The following is a 19,936-nucleotide window of genomic DNA, read 5'->3' as shown; positions in this document are numbered from 1 at the left end:
CCGGCTATGAGTCACTCGAATAATTATGTGCCCCTTTTCCTCTCCTGGAGCGTTCCCGCACGTGCTAAATTTGGTGTATTCTAAGACTCGGTTCTCCACGACATCCTGGTGCAAGTGGCGAGTGACTGTGAAATAGTTTCGTTCTGTTGTGGTGTTTGTTCAGGAATGGTAAGGTATAGGGCTTGTTCGCTTCACAGTGTTCATTAAATAGAAAAAAAAAATAAATAAACGTTAGCATAACGACAAGGATGACAGGACAAGATAGACATACCGAGAGCTCGGTTTTGAGCTATCTTTTGTCACGATAGAGATGAGAATTTATAAACTGGCGTTGCTCATGCTTATGAGTGGCTGCCGCTTAGTTCCAATAAGTGCTGTATTATCGGCATATTAAAGTGGCTTGCGTGACAGTGAGAAAAGATTACCCATTTTCCCAGAGTGAAATTGAAAGAACGCTAACGCAACTCTCTACGCCTCGATCGGGCTTTGAGGTAAGAGTTCACTTGTCTTCCTCGTGCGTCGGGCGGAACACTTTGAAAAGGCGATACGTCGTTCATCCTTCACAGCTGTCACGGTAAGTACATACATGTCCGTGTGGATACGTGCCATCTGTTGTCAGGTAAACACTTGTAAGTGCACTGTGCGCAGTGCTTCCGTGGACGCAGCAAAGTCAAAGGCGCTGCAAGCAAGCACTCAGTGTCTCTTTTCAATTCCTCACGTTCCTTGTCTTTTTGCAAACGTTATTCTGTAAGAATTGTGCTCGTTTGCTGCACGTACAGTAAGTGAGCGTGCTTTATAATTCTTGCAGTTTTTTTCATTATTCGATTATCTGCAAGTATTCGTTTGCAATGCTAGACGCACATAGAGCAGTAACATGCAAGTTAAATTAACTGACCTGTCTTAGTTATAATGTCCTGTACAACTGTATATGTTAATTGAAAACGAGCATTCCTAAATTTTATTTTATTTTTAGAGGTTAGCATTTTGGAGTATCTAAATAAATGGAAAGGCTTGTTACAACTTCAAGCTGAGTTGTTGACTTGCTAACCATGTTTTTTGCAGAATTTTGCTGTAATAAAGCAAGCAGCAGAGACGAAAAACACCTGCTCACTGCAAGGAAGCAATAAATCTGCGGCTTCTTTTTCGCAATAAAATTATTTTTATGTTTCAATCCCAGGTTGGGCGAAACGGTTGGTAAAGGGAAAAGCATGCATTCAGAGGCGGCTTGAGAGTTCTGGCAAACAATTCATACATCAGCAGACTACTGTTCGGCAGAGAGCTTGTCTGCATGAAAATACAGAACAGCCGGGCAGTCGACGCTACCAGGAATTTGTAGGAAAATAGGCAATATAACAAAAAACTTAATCGCCATCGACAGCAAAAATGTTCCGAATGAATGCTGTTCAAAAGAAAAAAAAAATAGGTGTGGTTTAACTACGGCTAAGCCTAATGGTGTGGCGAAAGCTACGGCCCCCTGTGCAACGCTAAGGTTCAGCTTATAGTGGAGCACACAGGTTAGGTAACGGCTTAAACTTTATTTATCCAAATGAAGACGCTCTTCCAATCGCTCGGCACGCTGTTCTTCTGTCTCCTGGTCGTGGTGGAAACAACTTTACTGCCACAAAAGGGAATGGATTAGTTGGGGGCGGAGCGAGTCCAGGAGAGCCTCCAGTCGGGGGTGAACTCTTTAGCTGGCGTGATGAGGGCCAGCTGCGTTGATTTTTTTTTTGACCTGACTAACAGCTTGTCCCATATTCCTCCGCCGAGGTAGCTGGCAAAAGTGTTGTCGGTCGGAGCACATTCTCACATTATATGGTCTAGGGTGGCGTATACGTTAATTGCGCCACCACAGTGTCGGCAGTCATATTCAGTTTTCAATTAACACATAATTGCTAGAGGCTAAGAATTGCCTTTGTTTTTAGGCATCGGAGTGTCGCGGCTTCTGCCCTATCCGGACCTGGGTGAGGGACGGAGTACGTGCATCATCGCCCGCGGTAGTTCGCTAGGCGCTTTGGCAGGCGCGTCCGTTGCCGAGAGGTGTCGTCCAGTCCTCCGGCTGGTTAAACCTCGGGCTAGATGGTCGACCTCCTCGCTTGCGGAGTTGCCTATGCGAGCCGGAACCCATACGATATTGATGTGAACGTGTATTTGGTTGCGCAGAATTGGCTTTGCGAGCGCGCTTACCGAGGTTCTGGCGAAATTTTGAACGGCGCTCTTATGAGTCGCTTAGAATAGTTTGGCGCAGGGATCCGCTATGGCCAGTGCGATAGCTGCTTCCTCTGCCTCGCATATGGAACTAGAATGAAATGTTATGGTGTTAATGAGGACTGAACTTGATGTGGCCATACATTGTTCCGCCTTTGGGGTGCTGAGCTGCATCCAAGTACACTGCTCGTGGTTCGTTCTCGTACTATACTGTTTTTCATGGCTCTGCGCACTCGTTTTTCTCCGGGCGTCGTGTCCGTAACTAGCGTACTTGTAATGTATACGATGTATACTGACAAATATGCGATGTTGCACACACCTCCTCAGTGGGGTATATGATGGAGCTTGTCCAGAATTACGCGTCCCGCAGAGATGTGTGACAAGCGGGACACTGCGCCGTCTTATAGACCGGTTGGTTGCACAACTTTTATTTCCATCGGACATGGGCGTCCTCTTCCCCGTCCCCGGCAAGCGTGCTGGGGAAGACGGGGAGTCGTGCGCCCGCAGATTAGAGGCTGGCAGGTAGCCCTTCGCTTGTTGCGGCCTCTTCCGCCAGATGGACGGTGCGGTGCTGGATCGCAGGGTCTGCGCTCCGCAGCAGGGTATCCCAGGTTTCTCTACTTGTAATATTTTGTCCTATCCCTGGAGATTGTGGGCACTCCCAAATTATAGAGCTTATTCAGGTGACGTCATTGCAGCCTTACTGGCAACGATGGCACGCACAACGCAACATGAGAGAGGGAGAGAGGGTCTACGGCGAATCATGACACGGCGTCGGTGAAATACGAGCTCTGGTTGGACGACGTTCCATACGGCGTCTCAAGTGTCCGGCAAATGAGCGTCACGCAGCAGGGAGAGGCCGGCGTACCGGCGCCGATGCGTCGGAAACATTCTTTCGTTTGCTTTTAGTTTCGAATTGGCCATCGGATTCATATCGGATTGGAGTCATATTGATTTTTCGTAATGTTGGTCAGTTGCAAATCGTAGAAAAATCAGCAACGTAAACCAGCACAACGCAGCATAATGAAACGCAGGGATTTATTAAATTCCTGCAACACAAATTGTTTTCTCAAAAGTTACGAGCCCAATTCGATAGCTTCTATACAAAGCTGTGTAGCTTAATTATTATGCATCGCGATCTATTGAAGGTGGGAGGAACTCTCGTTCGCTCCTTTCCGGTAGTTAAGAGGATCTCCTCAGCTACGGCGAGCCTCCAAATACGGCTTAGAATTAATCTTCCCGGGCTCGTGGTTTTTTCAAATGATGCACATTTTTAAATCCTTGGTTTACGTTAAATTGGAGCAACGCTTGTGAAGAAAACTTTCCTCTGTGCTTTCGCAAATGAAGGCCCGCGTTCTGAACAAACAAACAAACAAACAAACAAACAAACAAACAAACAAACAAACAAACAAACAAACAAACAAACAAACAAACAAACAAACAAACAAACAAACAAACAAACAAACAAACAAACAAACAAACAAACAAACAAACAAACAAACAAACAAACAAACAAACAAAATAAACGTGAGCTCCTAGCGTCCAACCACATATTTCTATTTAGTCTTGAGCGTTGATGGCTCTGAACAGGCGAATGAATGCCCGGCCCTCTTCCTGTTGAGCGGCGGCGAGCTAAATTCGCGTTTTGTTCGCGATGGGCGGCACAGATTGGGGGATGCGCTCAAAATTGAAGACGTATTCCCCTATGGTGTTGACGGACAGCAGCACAGAGGTGACCGTGAACGCCTTGATCATCAGCCCAGGGACCAGCTGCGAGGAGCGAGTATGCAAGGTATCTCATTACGTCAATAACACTTGTTGCTGCTCTTGTTGAGGAGACTATGTCACGGTCTACAGTGCTTGATGCTAAGGCGGAAGCTGCCAGGACACTCGTGGTGTCGTGTTAATCGCGTCCGCGATAAGACGGCCACCCCGTGCCCACAGCAAGCACCGCGTGCACCGCGTCATGGTCATTATCGGGTGAAGTGGGCGGGTGGAACAGGAAGGTGCCTTGAAACACCAGGAAAATACTGCGGAGGTGTGCAATTCGCGCATTATCAGGCACAGCCGTTATAATAAAGCCGTCATTCGTGAGCCGTGGATGTAGCTGATGTGCAGCATCACGATCGTAAACACTGCACATAGGCGAAAGGGTAGAATACAAACATGCGCCGTCGAACATTGGACGCATGCTGTGGTGACACCGGCCGGAAACGTGCCGATCGAAGTCCGTTCTGGCACATTTTGCACATCATAATGAGTTCGTCGTAATTTCTCCAAAACCGAAAGGCATTCGTCATCCGTGCACTTATGCACGGCCAGAGCTTTCGGAGCAAATGCAACAGTTAGAAAAGCACAATGTAGAGCAGCTGTCACTGATATCATGTACTTTCATGAACAAAAGTCTGTGGACCACGCAAACTGCAACTAAAGCACATAACTCTCGAATCGGCGAGTAGGCTCTGACCATATTTGTCGATGCGAAAGTTGTACTTTAGTCCTGCCATGTGCGCTAGAGAAAATAAGGGGATAATTCGTTTACATCGTATTTATAGGCCATAGTCGCCAGACGTGCAGTCCAGAGACTTTTGTCCCCGACAGTACATTACTACGGATATAACAGTCCCCCCTTTTCTCCCAGACGTCACGCTGCTCAGTTATGATTAATTCCTACAGCATTCCTCCCATCAATTCCACGAGGCACTAGATTTCAATGGGCGATGTTGAGGACTTTCTACTTAGTTTAAACATTTTGCGGGACCCGCTCCGAAACAAGAGTTTAAAAATAAAAATCTGTTTCTGAAAATGGGAAGTCCTATGCTCTTGCTCCGAAAGAGTAGTGTGAAGTGAAGCGGGCGACCTCGCGTCCTTTCACCTGCACACGGGCAGAACGGTTTCAAAGCATTACCAGGTCAGCGATTCCGATCTCGGCGTAGGAGACCACCACGGTGATTGCTGTCGAGGCGACGGGCGTCATGAGGGACGTGCTCGAGGCCACCGTCACGGGAATCGCGAAGTAGAGCGGGTGGGCATGATTCTGCTCAGCCTGCAATCAATCAATCAATCAATCAATCAATCAATCAATCAATCAATCAATCAATCAATCAATCAATCAATCAATCAATCAATCAATCAATCAATCAATCAATCAATCAATCAATCAACCAGAATAGAAATATACGCATGAAAGTACCGAAACATTAAAAGCGATGTAAGTCCCCAAATATTCCTATATGAGCGTCAATAGACAGAAGAATCATCCGCAGACTGATGTGGCAACAGCGGCAACGGCGCGACAACCTGAAAAACATTATGACGCTAAGGCAATTATAGTGGCGTCACGTGAATCGAATACCCTGAACAGCTCAACAAAACTTGCTGCAGGGCCGAATGGGTCATGGTTGGGGAAACAGTAAAGCACTTTGAATAACAAGCACTAATTAATACAAGCTTTTCCCTTCAGCAGCTCAAGGGTCAAGTCCTAAAGATCGTTCGTATTTTCCTCTTTAACCCACGTGTTTTCATTTTCCAGTGTGCTTTATTACTTTCTGAAACCGTGAACCATCCCGTCTTGGTCGTGCCTGAAACGTTTCTTTCTGAAGCTCTCCATAGCGGTCGAGATTGTGTCCGCCTCGCCGTAATCGCTGCAGTGCTCTGTCGGATGGTTATTGCAAATAAGCTCCTATGTACTCAAGGTTCGAAGCAGGGACACATCGGGAATGATGGTTGGACAACCGGGGACAATGTTGCATAGCTACCAGCGACACCGCGATGGGCACTAGCAGTGCCGCCGTGTTGGTGCTGCTGACGACCTCGGTGAGCAGAGAGGCGGCCACGGTCAGCACCAGCTGGTTGGTCACCGGGTCCAGGCTGCTCATCCGCCCCACCACATGGCCCGCTAGCGCCGAGAAGCCGGACACCTGAGCCATTGTGTCCAAGAACAATAACTTCCGTTATCTAGCACTTACCGACTTACAGCACATGAAGGTAAGGATGGGAGTTAGTTTTCTGGAGATGCCAATCATGATCCTCTAGGTGTGTGTATTTTATTTCGAGAAAGATTATACTAACATGCTAGTGAAATGATCTACCTACGGCGCAAACCTCCGGGCCCCAGACCTCACCACATGGTCGACGCAGACACAGTTCTAGTAATTGGTTTCAATCAATGCTGAGGTTACAATCAATGAATATGTCTACTTAGGACAGGTAGTAACTGCAGATCCGGACCATGAAAAGGAAATAACAAGAAGAATAAGATTGGGATGGAGCGCATTTGGCAAGCGCTCGCAGATTATGACTAGCAGCTTACCGGTATCGCTCAAGAGGAAAGTATACAACAGTTGCATCTTGCCTGTACTCACCTATGGGGCTGAAACGTGGAGGCTAACCAAGAGAGTTCTGCTTAAGTTGAGGACAACCCAGAGGGCTATGGAACGAAAAATGGTAGGGGTAACATTAAGATATAGGAAGCGTGCAGAGTGGGTAAGAGAAATAACTCAAGTTACCGACATTCAAGTGGAAATTAAGAAGAAGAAATGGGCATGGGCAGGACATGTAGTGCGAAGAGAGGATAACCGATGGTTGCTTAGGGTAACAAACTGGATTTCAAGGGAAGGAAAGCGTAGCAGGGGGCGGCATAAAGTTAGGTGGGCGGATGAGGTCAAGAAGTTCGCAGGGGTCAAGTGGATGTAGCTAGCACAGAACTGGGTTAATTGGAGAAATATGGGAGAGGCCTTCGCCCTGCAGTGGGTATAGTCAGGCTGATGATGATGATGAATGCTGAGGAGTCTAATTACCATGCTTAGGTCAGCAAATGTTTCTTTTTCAATATTTCCAGGCCCGTATGAAAGAGGAATTCACCCACAAACATAACTTTTTCTTCTTTTTGCGTCCAGATAGAAATGAGTGCAGTCAGGTGCAACCATCGTGATTTATGCTTTCGCGTGGAGGGCCTTGCGTGGGCCCCGCCGGGGTGGTGCAGTGGTAAGACGCCCGACTACTGTGCCGGAGTTCCCGGGTTCGAACCCGACCGCGGCGGCTGCGTTTCGATGGAGGCGAAACGAAGAGGCGTCGTGTGCTGTGCGATGTCAGCGCACGTTAAAGATCCCCAGGTGGTCGAAATTACTCCGTAGCCCTCCACTACGGCTCCTCTTTCTCTCTTTCCACTTTCATTCCCACCCTCCTCCCTTCCCTTACGGCGCGGTTCGGGTGTCCACAGAGCAAGTGTGACAGTTACTGCGCCTTTCCCTTCCTGTGAACCAATTTACTAATTTTACCTTGCGTGGTGTACACTCTAATCAACCGTTTATGCATCGGCACCGCGCAATAGTTTTTAACTAATAACACATAATGGTGCTCACTTTCAAATACGTTCACGTATAGTGCACCTAATGAGCACACAAATTCCGTGAGCGCAGTTGAAATGCTTGCTTGATAGTTCTGCCTAAACTTGCGCTTCGTTAGAAGTTTGTGGAAATACATATTGTTACATGTCTTATGGTAAGTAAGGTTGTTCTGAGTGTACACAAATAACAATGCTCTGAGTTTTCACATTGCAGTTTGATCATGCTGAGATGTGCACGCTGAAAGAACAAAACAGACACTATACACATATATTGCTAAGATTTCCTTTTACAGCTCTCTATATTTAGTTTTGTCTCAGGAGCGTCTACCAAGCGGTCGCAAGTAGATGAGGAGGTGGTTGTGTCACGTCAACATTACAGTTGAGCAGACGACGTAGCAACCGGCGAACGCTGTGTGCGCATGTGCGGTCCTTCGCTCATTTCGCATCTCTGCTCCTGCATGCATGAGACGCTGAACAACAGTACATAGTGTGTTCGACGCTAACGTGATATTAGTAAACGAAATGGAGGGCTCTGAAGTTTATAAAATACGTTAAATGAATTGAGGCTAAAAAGGAAAACTGCCAAATTCCCGAAGGAGCACGCAGTATTTGATTGTAGCATAGTGATCGTGTCTTCCTTTCCGTCTTCTGACAGCATTCGCGAAAGAAAATTGTTTTTATGCAACCCAGGCTATTTATACGCAAGCAGACGACAAGTATTTCCATCATGTGAGGAATTTCTGCTGTCGATCTGTGCACGATATGAGGGCGTTAGCACAGTCCTCGTAACTGAGCCGTATTTCCGCCTGCAACATTAGCCAACGACTCAACTCTTGGAGCACATTCAATGTAGTTATTGCACCTCGAAAAGGCTATATATATATATATATATATATATATATATATATATATATATATATAAACTAAATCTTTTTACATCGTTCTTATCGACTAATAAAAGCTTGAGTACTCCCAGTTCCTGATGCAATATATCCACTGCTGCGTGCATGGAGCACCAACCTGTAGATGTTGCAGCGCACGTTTCCAGCGTTAAAGACGAACTGTTGCTATTATCCGACAGTAAAAAGATCGCGCAGGAACACAGCAGTCTGCGGCCTTGATAAATTGTGCCCCAGAGCGACAATAAATCACGCACTCATGCAACTATGGCTGGGGCATGGTATGAGGTTTATGATTATGGAGTCTTGCCTGTCAACATTCGCGAGAAGTTTACGAGGTTATGAGTACAAATGAACGTCATACAGCGGGAAGCGACCGGACGAACTCGCGCCTCAACGGCAGCAGTTGGCCTTCTATGCCCGAAATGTTGGCGGCGTCTAACCAGGCTACTTGGTCGCTCGCGTTAAGGAGACATAAGGCTGACAGGAATGCTGCGGCTGGGCTACCTTAGCGTAACGGTATATACGAGTAATCTGGTTGATCTCTCCCCGCATCAGCGCTATGGCCGCCATATAGTGACTCGCGTCTCGTTGGAGCCAAAGGAAAGTAAACCTCAGTGAAACACTTGATGCTACTCTGCGAGAATGGGTTTTGCAACGTAGCACCAAGCGTTTCGAAGGATGAAGACATCTTTTGCGATTGTTTCGCAAAAGCGCTTGCGATTTAAGACGCGCCTTTCTAAGCTTGTCTTATATGAGGCTACATAAAACTTCTTTTTTAACTTAGTGCTCCGTCTTAACCTTCCTCTTCTTCAAAGCTCGCCTTAGTAGCACTGATAACCAATTGTCATGCAGCACAGCCATGTATGCAGTTTGTACAGTTCACGTGGCCATGCTATTATATGGGTCCGTGAAGCTTGAACCTGTATCGTTACTCAGTTCAGCTGGGCAGTGGAGATGCAACACTGGGTGTCCGAAAATTTGCACTGCAAGCCCTAGCTACTACGCGTTTCTGCATTTGCCTCCATCTGCAGTGTTGAGATTTGTATGCAACTAAATTAACGCCAGAAGGCCAAAAATAATCCGCTGTTTTCCACTACGCGAAAGTAGGTGCATTAATAGAGGTTATTTTATTAATAAATGGAGCAAAAAAGTTAGAAGCGTTCAACGCTGCTGAACCGAATATTGAGCGAAAGCAATAGCTGCGGGTGACCGAGCATTCTTCTAATTCTTCTTTTTCTTCTTCCCCAGCCCACACATAAAGCCCCGCTTTAACCAAGCCGTATGAATGTGCCTTAGTGGCCTAGAGGGGTAACGAAATGCCAATGTCCTAGCAGGCTGATTCTAACATAAGCGTCCCATGTGAAACGAGAGACCCAAGTTTGCAGCTCCTGCCAGCCCACATCAAAAGCCCTTCTTTAACCAAGCCGTATGAACGGGCCTTATTAGGCTCTAGGAGTAATGTGAATGCCAAGGTCCTGGCAGGCTGATTGTGACATAGCCGTCCCATGTGAAACGGGAGACCCAAGTTGGCAGCTCCTGCCAGCTTGAGGTCGTCTACGGGGATCGTCTAAAGGTCAATGGTAGTCACTGCCATGCCACGCTGACGGCTCAAACTGCGAGCAGTACTATTGCTGTCGCAATAAAAAGTCAAGCATCATAACTGTCTCATTGAATAGTGGACACCGCATAGTATCAAAACCCAGCAGTGGCGGCCTTCTATGATTGGAGGCAAAGTGCTAACAAGCCTTCCGCCAAGGCCTCCGCCATAACCCAAAGACATTAGACCCCATCGAAACGAGATTGTATGCGCAGCTTACGAAGTGGCTAATATCGGTATCGATTTACAGTTGTGGATTTTGCATTTTTATTTGTTGACTCTCGCGTGCACTTGATCATGCAGCTGAGGAAGATGGTTGTTGAGAATGTGTATCCCTTGCTACTAGCTCAAGAGATGTTAGTGAAGATTGGAAGGATGAAGCGCAAATATATTTATTTTATTCAGTACAGCTCCGCTCCCACCAAGATCACTTATATTCCGCTAGCCTAGAGGACCATAATTGTGTTAAAAAAAAAGCAGAAACAGAGTTCTCCCGAGCACTACTCGTAGCACTCAGCACGAAGCCTTACCAGAACGTGTTCACAGTTTTTAATGCGACGTATTGAGCAGGACAAGCCTTTTGTGATCACGCGTGGTTTCTATCTGGTGCGGCGCCACGGTTTCTTATTGCTAATGATTCTTATCCTCGCCTATACAGCGCTGCATAGCTTTTATTAGTTTCCGTGATTTTGGGTGCGGAGGGTGGAGCGTATATAGTCAGCATAGTAAGTTTATGTAGCGTACCCTGGATGCAACCAGCATGCTATGGACGCCGCCGCATACGATGAGCACGCCCCAGGGCATGGTGGACACCAGGCGGCTCCAGCTGGCTAGTCTGCCATGGTCGCCCGATCCGCCGCCGCATCGCGCAGGCGGTTCGCCGGGCAGCGCGAACATGGCCATGAACAGGGCTTCGCCCACGAGCAGGCTGGTGGGCGCGCTGGGCATGCGCAGAAGACCCACGTCAACGACTGCGCATGTGTCCGGTTTCAGGTCAAGCGTGGAATCATACAGGACACAGACTAAAGATTTAAAGCGGGGGCCGCCACTCCCACTCCACAATTTATGCTAACCATGCTGCCAGTCATTGCGTCAACGCCTGCTGATAGGGTTGTAGCTCTCTGCCAGCGAGCCGCACACCGCACCAATCTCGCAATATCGACCTCCTCGAATGACGTGACTAAGTTGTACCTTGGTGGTCGATGTACCATGACAGCATATATCTGCAATTTTTTTTAGGTCAACATGCTTGCAAGTAGAAAACCGGTGTTCGTTGGTGAAGTTGGTGAGAAGTAAGTTGACTTTGCATTCTTCGAGGATGACAACAGCCCGAGCAACAGCCATGCTGCGGTCGAGAAGCAAAGGCGGTTTACTCTCGACGACACCTTCCACTCCCCGGAGGGTGTGCGCACCGACGGCCACCATTACACTGGAGCGGGAAGGAACAGCCACGTGCTCGTCGAGAATGTGGAGCGGCGCCGGCAGAACACAGTTAACTTCGAGGGCATTCTCTGTCGAAAACTGAACCGACTGAGATTGCAGGTCGATGATGGCGCCGTTTTACGTCAGCAGGTCCATACCGAGATAACGTCTCTGGAGCAATTCGCTAGCCCAACATACGTTGCCAGGAAGGTTCACCCTTGAACTGTGACTCGCGCTGTGCACGTTCCTCTAGGTGTAATCAAATGTCCTCCAGCGGTACGTATATGAGGGCCGTCCCAAGTTGTCTTGACCTTCTTGAGTGCCGCGGCGAATAATCCATGAGTATGGAATAATGGGCCCTAGTATCCACCAAAGCGGTTTCGGCGATGCCGTCAAATGAAAGTTCTAAATCGGCTGGCGGTGATGTCTCGCTGCGGTAATGTCGAGGTGTCCGGTCTCGGCGCCGGTGCGTCGAAGAGGTGCGGTGTCGTAGAGAAGGAGCCGGGCTACGCAGTTGGTCGGGTTGTCGGCTTGCCGTTACCTTGGGCGGCTCGGTAATCGTCGTCATTGTCTCTAGGTTGTTCGGCGTCGGCGAACTGGCTTGCGTCGTTGGAGGGTCTTGCACATTTTGTCGTCGAGCAGCTACACCTCCAGAGGCTGCTGCGTCTAGTTTCCCCTACGGGGATTTCTAGATTGTTCCCGCGGCTCGGAAGGATTGTAGCGGCGGGACGAAGGTGGTCGATGGCGCTGAACTGAGTCTGGGCTAGAAAGGTAGTCGGCAATCTCCCGTGGGCGCCCTCCCGGCTGCGGACAGCGAGCAACGAAGGGAAACCAACGAAGACCCATCTCTTTGTACGAGCAGTGACGCCAGACATGCCCAGCTTCGCCACAATGCTAGCACAGCGGCCGGTAGTCCGCGGTTCGCCAGATGTCAGCTCGGCGGCGCCTGGGTCGCTGGAGGAAAGCCGGCTGGGAAGGTGGCAGTGGCATTTTGGGAGCGACCGGCGCAGGCGCTTCGTAATGGGGTGTTGCAGGCGGCAGCAAACGGCTTGGGACGGCTGCGTAACTCATCGTAGGTGGGCTTGCAAGAAGCGGCGCAGCACCCAAAGCTTGTTGCACTTCTTCGCGAAAAACATCGGTGACCGATGCAACCTGCGGCTGCGCCGGCGTAGGCAAGAGTTTCGCCAGCTCTTCGCGCACAATGGCTCGAATGGTCTCACGCAGTCTCCTGACGACACGGTGGACCTCTCAGCACATGTGGACAGCATCGAAACGGTCGTGCGCTCGTACTGCCGTGCCCGCATGTCAAGCGCTCTCTCTATGGAAGTAGCTTCCGTGACAAAAGCATCTACGGTCACTGGCGGACTGCGAACGAGGCCGGTGAAGAGCTGTTCTTTCACACCTCTCATCAATAATCGCACTTTCCGCTCTTCCGACATGTTTTGATCTGCGCGGCGGAACAAGAGCTTCATTTCCTCCGCGTACACCACCACGCTTTCGTTCAGATACTGGATGCGATTCTGAGTAGAAGATCGGCCTTTTCTTTACGGAATGTGCTAATAAATGCCTGAAGAAATTCTAATTTGAACGTGTCCCATGTTTGCAGGCGAGATTCATGATTGACGTACCAGGTCCTCGCCGAGTCCTCCAGGGCAAAGTAGACATGGCGCATTTTCGCGTTCACGTCCCACGCATTAAAGGGGGCCACCCGGTAGAACTGGCCCAGCCAGTCCTCGGCGTCTTCATGGGGAAGACCATGAAAGCGAGGGGGGTCTCGCTGGTGAAGCAGGACATTGGCAGAAATCTCTTGTGTGCTCATAGTGATAGTCTGTGTACTTGTAGACCGTAGATCAGGAAGCGGACCGAATTCGGGTGATAGACCACGTAGTCGCCGGCTGCCCTGGTGAACAGGCGTTTCTACCCTGGGAGTGCGTCCTTGGCTGCAGGCACGGCTTGAAAGGGGCGCCCGGCACATGAAAGATCTGCCCATCACTTCCACCAGATGTCACGTTGGCAAAAAGGCGTGTGAAGGCCGCAGAGCCGGTAACACAGAAATCCCGGTGTTGGTGAAGTCTAGGCACGAACGATCCGAGCGCGAAACGGGAGCTTCGTCGTCTTCTGCTGCTCTTCCTTTTCTTCAGACTGGTAGGAATATGGCATTTAAACAGGTTTAAGTTAGACGCTTCTTGATTTACTAATTCATTATTTCGTTTTTTAGCCTAGCCGCATATCACGGATTTCACCGATGCCTGTCCGAAGCCGCCCTCTCCTTCTTTCTCTACATCTCTTCAACTCGTAGCTCGAAAGAGAAGGTGGCGAGGCGCGCGCCATGCAACTTAGCTGATGAGGTGGCGGAGCGGCCGCACAGCTTCAGCCAATGAGAGTGTGGCGCGTATCACAGTTGCGGCCGTCGCGGCCGTGACCTGGCAGTGTTGTCCAAACACGTGTTATTATTGCGATAGCAATACTGCGCCAGGTTTCAAGCCGTCGCGTGGTCCCGGCGGAGGCCACGCTTGACCTTGAACAGCCGAGGAGGAGCAGAAAAAGAAGAAGATGAAGCCGATGAAGCCGATGATGAAGAAGAAGAAGAATGGTAACTTCCGCTCTCGCGTAATACTCTTAAAGGATGAGCTTAAGTGTCCCCAATAATGTAGCACCTTACACTGGTAGGGCGTGATACGGGAATAATGTAGCAGGCAAAAGAAGCTTCCATCGTTGCTATCGCAATTCAACTAGGGTTAACCAGAGTTAAGCCGCAAATAATTTTTTGAGTGAGCAGTCGAATGGGAGGGGGGGGGGGGGGGGCTGCTCGCGGGCCCTAACTTCTGCCTTTCTCCCCTCTCGTCTCTCACCTTCACAGACAGCAGATGTGCACGTGCGGTGCCCCCTAGACCTAGACTTCGCGCCGCTTGGCGCATCTGAAGCAGCTTGTGGTCATCTTCTCGCCTTAACGGCCGCTCGCTTTGAAGCGTACTTCTTTGCTCTTCGATTACCTTTCTCCAACCTGGGGAGCTTCTTTCACTGCTCTAGATGTAAAAAGGCATAGAAAAGTATAGCAGGGGTAAGCAGTGCTAGCCCACCTACTAAGCATTTGATTAACTATGCAAATCAGCTGCATTTTTTTTTTCTTGTATGATCATTTCGGCATCACGATGGCGCTATAGAGTGTTAGCACAACCTGCTTTTCATGTGTTATACTTTCCAACCCATTGCCGGCGTATAATCTGTGCACTTGGAGTCGAAAACCTACTTCGCTAAAGTAACGATAGGTCTGGTGTCTTTTTGTGATCACGTCGCGAAAGGTATGTCCAGTTTGCTCTGTGGCTTTTTGCAGAGAAAGCTGTTGTAAGGTACCAACCGGGGATAAGCGCCACGTCTCTCAATATGTTCATCACGGGGCTTCACATTGTACGTCGTGACCTTGTTCTTTGAGAGCCCGCCTCGACTGTGAAAACACGGGAGCTTCTTAGAACACACACGAAATATGTGGGTATAGCCATTTCTTGAGTCTTGTATACCACTCGATAAGGAGGAATAGCAATGAGAATGGCTTTAACGTGAACTTGCTCGATTGTGAAAATTCGGGAGCTTCTTAGAACACACACGAAACATGTGGGCATAGCCATTTCTTGAGTTTTGTATACCGCTCGGTAAGGAGGAATAGCAATGGGAATGGCTTTAACCCTAACCTGCTTCAATGGATAGTTTACGGGCGTCGTGATGTGTCACTATTAAGTCGAACACGTTACTAGCCTATGCTGTGTCCGCAAAATGTGTTGCCGGAAGTTGGTCCCCTGGTGACGTCATCTTACCTCTGCATCGTGTGACCCCGAAACTATGAGCAGAAAACGTGCTTGACATGTAAAATAAAAAATCAGGAAACTAAAATAAACTGAAGGACTATAAGTGTAAAAATAAAATGTAAAAATTAATAAATTAAAAAAAAAAAACAGAATATAAAATTAAAAAGTAAAAATTACAAAATAAAAACTCGTATTAGAGCTGATGCTTTCGCATTCGCCTAGTGACCTCTAAGTTATTTCTCTTTGTGTTGTTACTTTATTCCGGGGCATAAGCTTGAGGAAAGAAAAGCAAACCCCAAGACAGCATGCTTACTGTAAGACCCGGTCTTCTGTCAGCGTCTCCTCGTGGGCGTATGCGAACTTGCTGACGCACCAGGCCACCGCCATGAGCAGGATCAGGCAGTCTCTCAAGCTGCGCAGAACACAGTGAAGCTCACATTCTCAATGCATGTGCGCTTGGAAACTGTATTTTCATGCAGACAGAACAATTACTGTAATGCATGCAGATAGACCACATTGCTTGAAAATGTTTTACGAAGCCAATAAATAAAATAAAGCACTTAGAAGAATAGAAGATACGTCTAATTAATACTCGAGTCATGACGCAGCAACCTGCCGCATCAAATACGTTGCAGCAGTTTCGTGGGAAGTGGCAATCTCTAGGTATCGACAAATTGTGTCACAGAGCCTGAGCCGGTAACTTCAGTCACTGCTGTCAAATGAACAGCTTTAAAGATCGCATAGTGTTATACGCTTTAAGTTGAAGAAATTATCTTGTCTTGTTTTTTTTTTTTCTTTTTCTGTCCTATTTGTGACGAGAGCAAAACTTGGTCCAGCATTATTGAATGGCAAGAAATGCGTCCGTACGGCGCAGGACATCGCTGGGGGAAGAAGAGGAAAAGGAAGGGGGGGGGGGGTTGGTTGGTTCACAGGAAGGGAAAGGCGCAGTATCTGTCACACTTGCTCTGTGGACACCTGAACCGCGCCGTAAGGGAAGGGAGGAAGGTGGGAGTGAAAGTGGAAAGAGAGAAAGGGGAGCCGTAGTGGAGGGCTACGGAGTAATTTCGACCACCTGGGGATCTTTAACGTGCACTGACATCGCACAGCACACGGACGCCACTTCGTTTCGCCTCCATCGAAACGCAGCCGCCGAGGTCGGGTTCGAACCCGGGAACTCCGGAACAGTAGTCGGGCGTCTTACCACTGCGCCACCCCGGCGGGGCAGGGGGGTCGCATTTGACAGTGCTTGGTTCGGCCTTCTTTAAAAAGAATTCCTGCGCAAGAACACACCTTGACACAGGTCCAGAATTATGGGGTACCTAATTGTTGGGAGTTGTCTGTAGGATATTATAAGACACTGTTTTTAAAATATTGATGGGAATGGCCTAAGCTTCCTATGCGTGGTAAAAATTTGCTTTTGTGGTTTTCCTTGTGCTCCTAGCGAGTAGTTAAAGCTGATATAATTTTGAGGCAACTGTGCGAAATTGTAAGATATTTTTGTGAACATATTCTTAGAGATGGTCTTAGCTTCTGATATATACCGAAATTTTGCTTCTGAAATTTGACCTGCGCACACTAAAAAATGAGTCATATTGCCGTAGAAAACCAATGGTGCGTGTTTTTGAAAATTAATAAAAAAAATAACTAGAAGTATGCCGAAGGAAGATGGGCTGATATATCGATTGTTACAGTGTAAGTTCAAAAACTCTATCACTCAATATGTCCAAACTTTCTTAGTAGGGTAGCTGCGTGAGCTTCTTTTATGCGTGCACTGTCCCCTAGAAATGCAAGTAGAAACTTGAAAACTCTTTTAACATAGTTTACGAGCAGTTAGCGTTCAGAGGTGCTGGTTAAAAAGTTATTCGAGTTATTCAGATGTTTTGATTAATTATTTTTCGAGAAGCATTTACGAATTCGTCTTAATTACTTTGAAGACCCCGAATCACCCTCCTGAGCATCTTAACAGCTCGCTCAGTCGCTAGATATTGTTACCATAAACATCTGAGCCAGACAATGTACTTGTGAATGCACAAGATGAGAGCCCATAATCTTAAAATAAAGTTGGCGAACCCTTTCTGGCGACTTTTTAAAGCTTGTCATGTCATGACTAGCCGTGTCATGAACCTGCGTATCGGTTAAGAAGTGGTTGTGAAGATTCTTTCAGAGGTGACGCAGATATATTGTAGCCACGGCTAGTCAGCCAAGTCAACATTGTAAGCAACCTCCCCACCCCTTTCTCGAGGAACTTCCGCTCGCGACGGTACCCGGCGGTAGGGCCGGTATAGGAGCGAGGACGACAGAGGAGTGCAGAGCTTCCGAAATTAAGATTTCGACTACAAGAAACAGCTTTTACGAAACTCATAAACAGAAAGTATTCGTGAAAGGGCATCCTTTACGCACCAGACATGTCGCAACTTTAATATGAGTAATGTTGCAAGGCTTCTTTAAAACATACTACCTTCGAAGGCAAGCATGCAGCTTTTAACACCAAGCGCATAATGCATTTGCGGTAGGAGTCCATTATCAACAGCTTGAAACCACAGCAGCAACGTCCGCACTCAACGAGTCGTTCAGTGTCAACGGCGTCACGTGTTCTCGTACAGCGTTCATACCAAATCTTCAAACCATACGGTTTTTCGAGCCTTATAGCAGGACGCTTGAACGACTTGTAAAAAACAAAGAAAAAAAAAAAAAACACGCACAGACTAATGTGATGCGATAAACCAACAATATCAAAGACTTGGGATCGGGCGTTAACACATTCATTTCGCTTTATACTAATCGTACGGCGTCTTCGAGTTTGAGTCCCCGTGATATTCTGGTGAGTTTGCGAGTAGGTCCTGAGCTGCGCTTTCAAGGTGGGTGGAGCCTAGAAGGTGGAAGACGCATTTTACCGAAAGGTCTCCCCTTCCCCACATCCGGGCGCCCACAGTTAGACTCCAGAAGAGCAAAACTTCAGGGATCTCTGGAAGGTGTTCCGATCCGCTGGGAACGCTAGCGGGGTGAGGCATCGAGAACAAACCGAGACCCCTGGTTATCTACGGAACGAGAACTGCACTACTTATGCAGCAAACGTCCTGAATCCTGATACGACAATACTCCCCACGCAGAGATTTAGAGCTTCGCAAGGAATAAAAGTGATCCACTACAAGGATGAAAAGCACGCTCCCGGTATATGGCGGAAAACGTATGCACAACATCCAGATTACACGAACAAGCAGGTACTTCTCAGGCGCTGTCCACGTGACAAATCCTTACGCACCTCGGTGTTAGAATAGACGCTGCCATTGTACTATTGCCGTTAGTCGCATATCGGCCAGAGCGTGGTGTGTCGCTTACCCGAAGGCGCTGATCTCGTAGTACTTGTGCTTGAGAGCGTGGTTGATGGCGTACCTGGCGTCCTCGTCTTCGTCAGCATCGCTGCGAGAAAAAAATCAAATCGCAAGACTGCCGGCTAGCATTAATCAGTGCCGTATTTTGAACGGGAACTATAGACCAAATCGACTCCGAGAGATTTTACCTTCATTAATTTAGCACGACCGCTGAATAAAAAGGCAGCTGCGTGCTTTTCAGGAATATCTTAACGCTGACAGACTACTGCTGCCCCTGTCTTTATGTGCCGAAAAATATAATATTCAAATTTTCACAAGGAACCAATGGACGATTCTTATCTTGCTATGTGCTAAGCATACATCCTTTGTTTGGGTTGTGAGAAGAAATAAGTGATCTCATTGTTCATAGACATACCCTATTGCCGCATTATTATTTTCTTCTTTCGGACTGTGATGAAAGGCGCGCTAGTTTCGATAAATAGAACGATTGATTTTTGATAGCCTCTGGGCACACGTGCGTTCATTTCGGTCTTTTCATTAATATAATAAGGTAATGTTTATTCATTAGCCTATTCAGAGCTAGACCATCGCTCTGTGCTTCTAATATCTCCACGTGTTCGTATTAGGCAAATAAACGTTAGGAGCAGGAAACTGAGACTGCTATTTGGATAGCTTTGCCACCACAGAATCGCGCTTCAATAAACAAAAGCCTATCTACGTCCACGAATAATAAAAAAGGAGGCGGTCTACCTACTTAGGCGCTTTAACTTAGAAGACGTCATGATTCCATGTCATCATTGACAATTTCTGCCAAGAATCACAGAACGTGTTGCAGATATCCTCAAAAATAAAATAACAGGACTGAGGATACCCTCATATACATTTTCAGCCAATGCCTTGATAGTGGAGGAGCTCCATGTGTAGCAAAAGCTGGTAATGATTGATGAAAATCACTAAACAAACCATACCAAGCAATAAAAGAATATGCAAGCGTTTGCGCAGAAGCCCCAGTCTGCGTAGCTAACTTTGAGGCCGTGTGCCTCCTAGGGAGGCCAATCCATAAACTCTAAACGCCAGCTCACGCTTTCATACAAGAAAACTCCATTCCCAAGTAAAATATGAAACACTGAAAGCAACTTCGAGACAAACGTACTAGGGTTTGCCGTTAAGTTAACGTTTCCATTTCATTTGCCCTAACCTTTCCTTTTAAAATGATGTAGTAAAGATATCAGGAAAGAATGCGGTTTCCGAAGCACGCATTTCAATAACAGGGATGAAAGGAACCCCTCAACTAACGTTTAAACAAGAACGGTCTTCAGCTAGGCTAC

At 47.6% G+C, this 19,936-nt stretch overlaps 2 protein-coding genes across 2 annotated transcripts in view; one reads left to right on the top strand and one right to left on the bottom strand.

Moving 5' to 3' along the window:
• LOC146196616 (thialysine N-epsilon-acetyltransferase-like) overlaps positions 1–1,176 on the top strand; it is a 38,456-nt gene extending 37,280 nt beyond the window's left edge. The window contains exon 3 of the transcript XR_014706132.1: positions 1,063–1,176. The gene's annotated coding sequence lies outside the window, so the exon portion shown is untranslated. The remainder of the gene's footprint in view (positions 1–1,062) is intronic.
• A 2,661-nt stretch (positions 1,177–3,837) lies between these two features.
• The window catches only part of LOC146196615 (uncharacterized), a 37,490-nt gene continuing 21,391 nt past the window's right edge, over positions 3,838–19,936 (bottom strand). Inside the window, exons 11-16 of the mRNA XM_084597043.1 lie at positions 18,616–18,696; positions 15,590–15,688; positions 10,796–10,991; positions 5,964–6,125; positions 5,114–5,251; positions 3,838–3,975 (exon numbers count right to left, since the gene is read on the bottom strand). Coding sequence (XP_084453169.1) covers positions 3,838–3,975; positions 5,114–5,251; positions 5,964–6,125; positions 10,796–10,991; positions 15,590–15,688; positions 18,616–18,696 — 814 coding nt within the window. The remainder of the gene's footprint in view (positions 3,976–5,113; positions 5,252–5,963; positions 6,126–10,795; positions 10,992–15,589; positions 15,689–18,615; positions 18,697–19,936) is intronic.

This window comes from Amblyomma maculatum, chromosome 3, assembly GCF_055883805.1.
Source record: "Amblyomma maculatum isolate TAMU_Amacu chromosome 3, ASM5588380v1, whole genome shotgun sequence".
Taxonomy (NCBI): domain Eukaryota; kingdom Metazoa; phylum Arthropoda; class Arachnida; order Ixodida; family Ixodidae; genus Amblyomma; species Amblyomma maculatum.
This window is presented reverse-complemented; position numbering and strand designations above follow the sequence as displayed.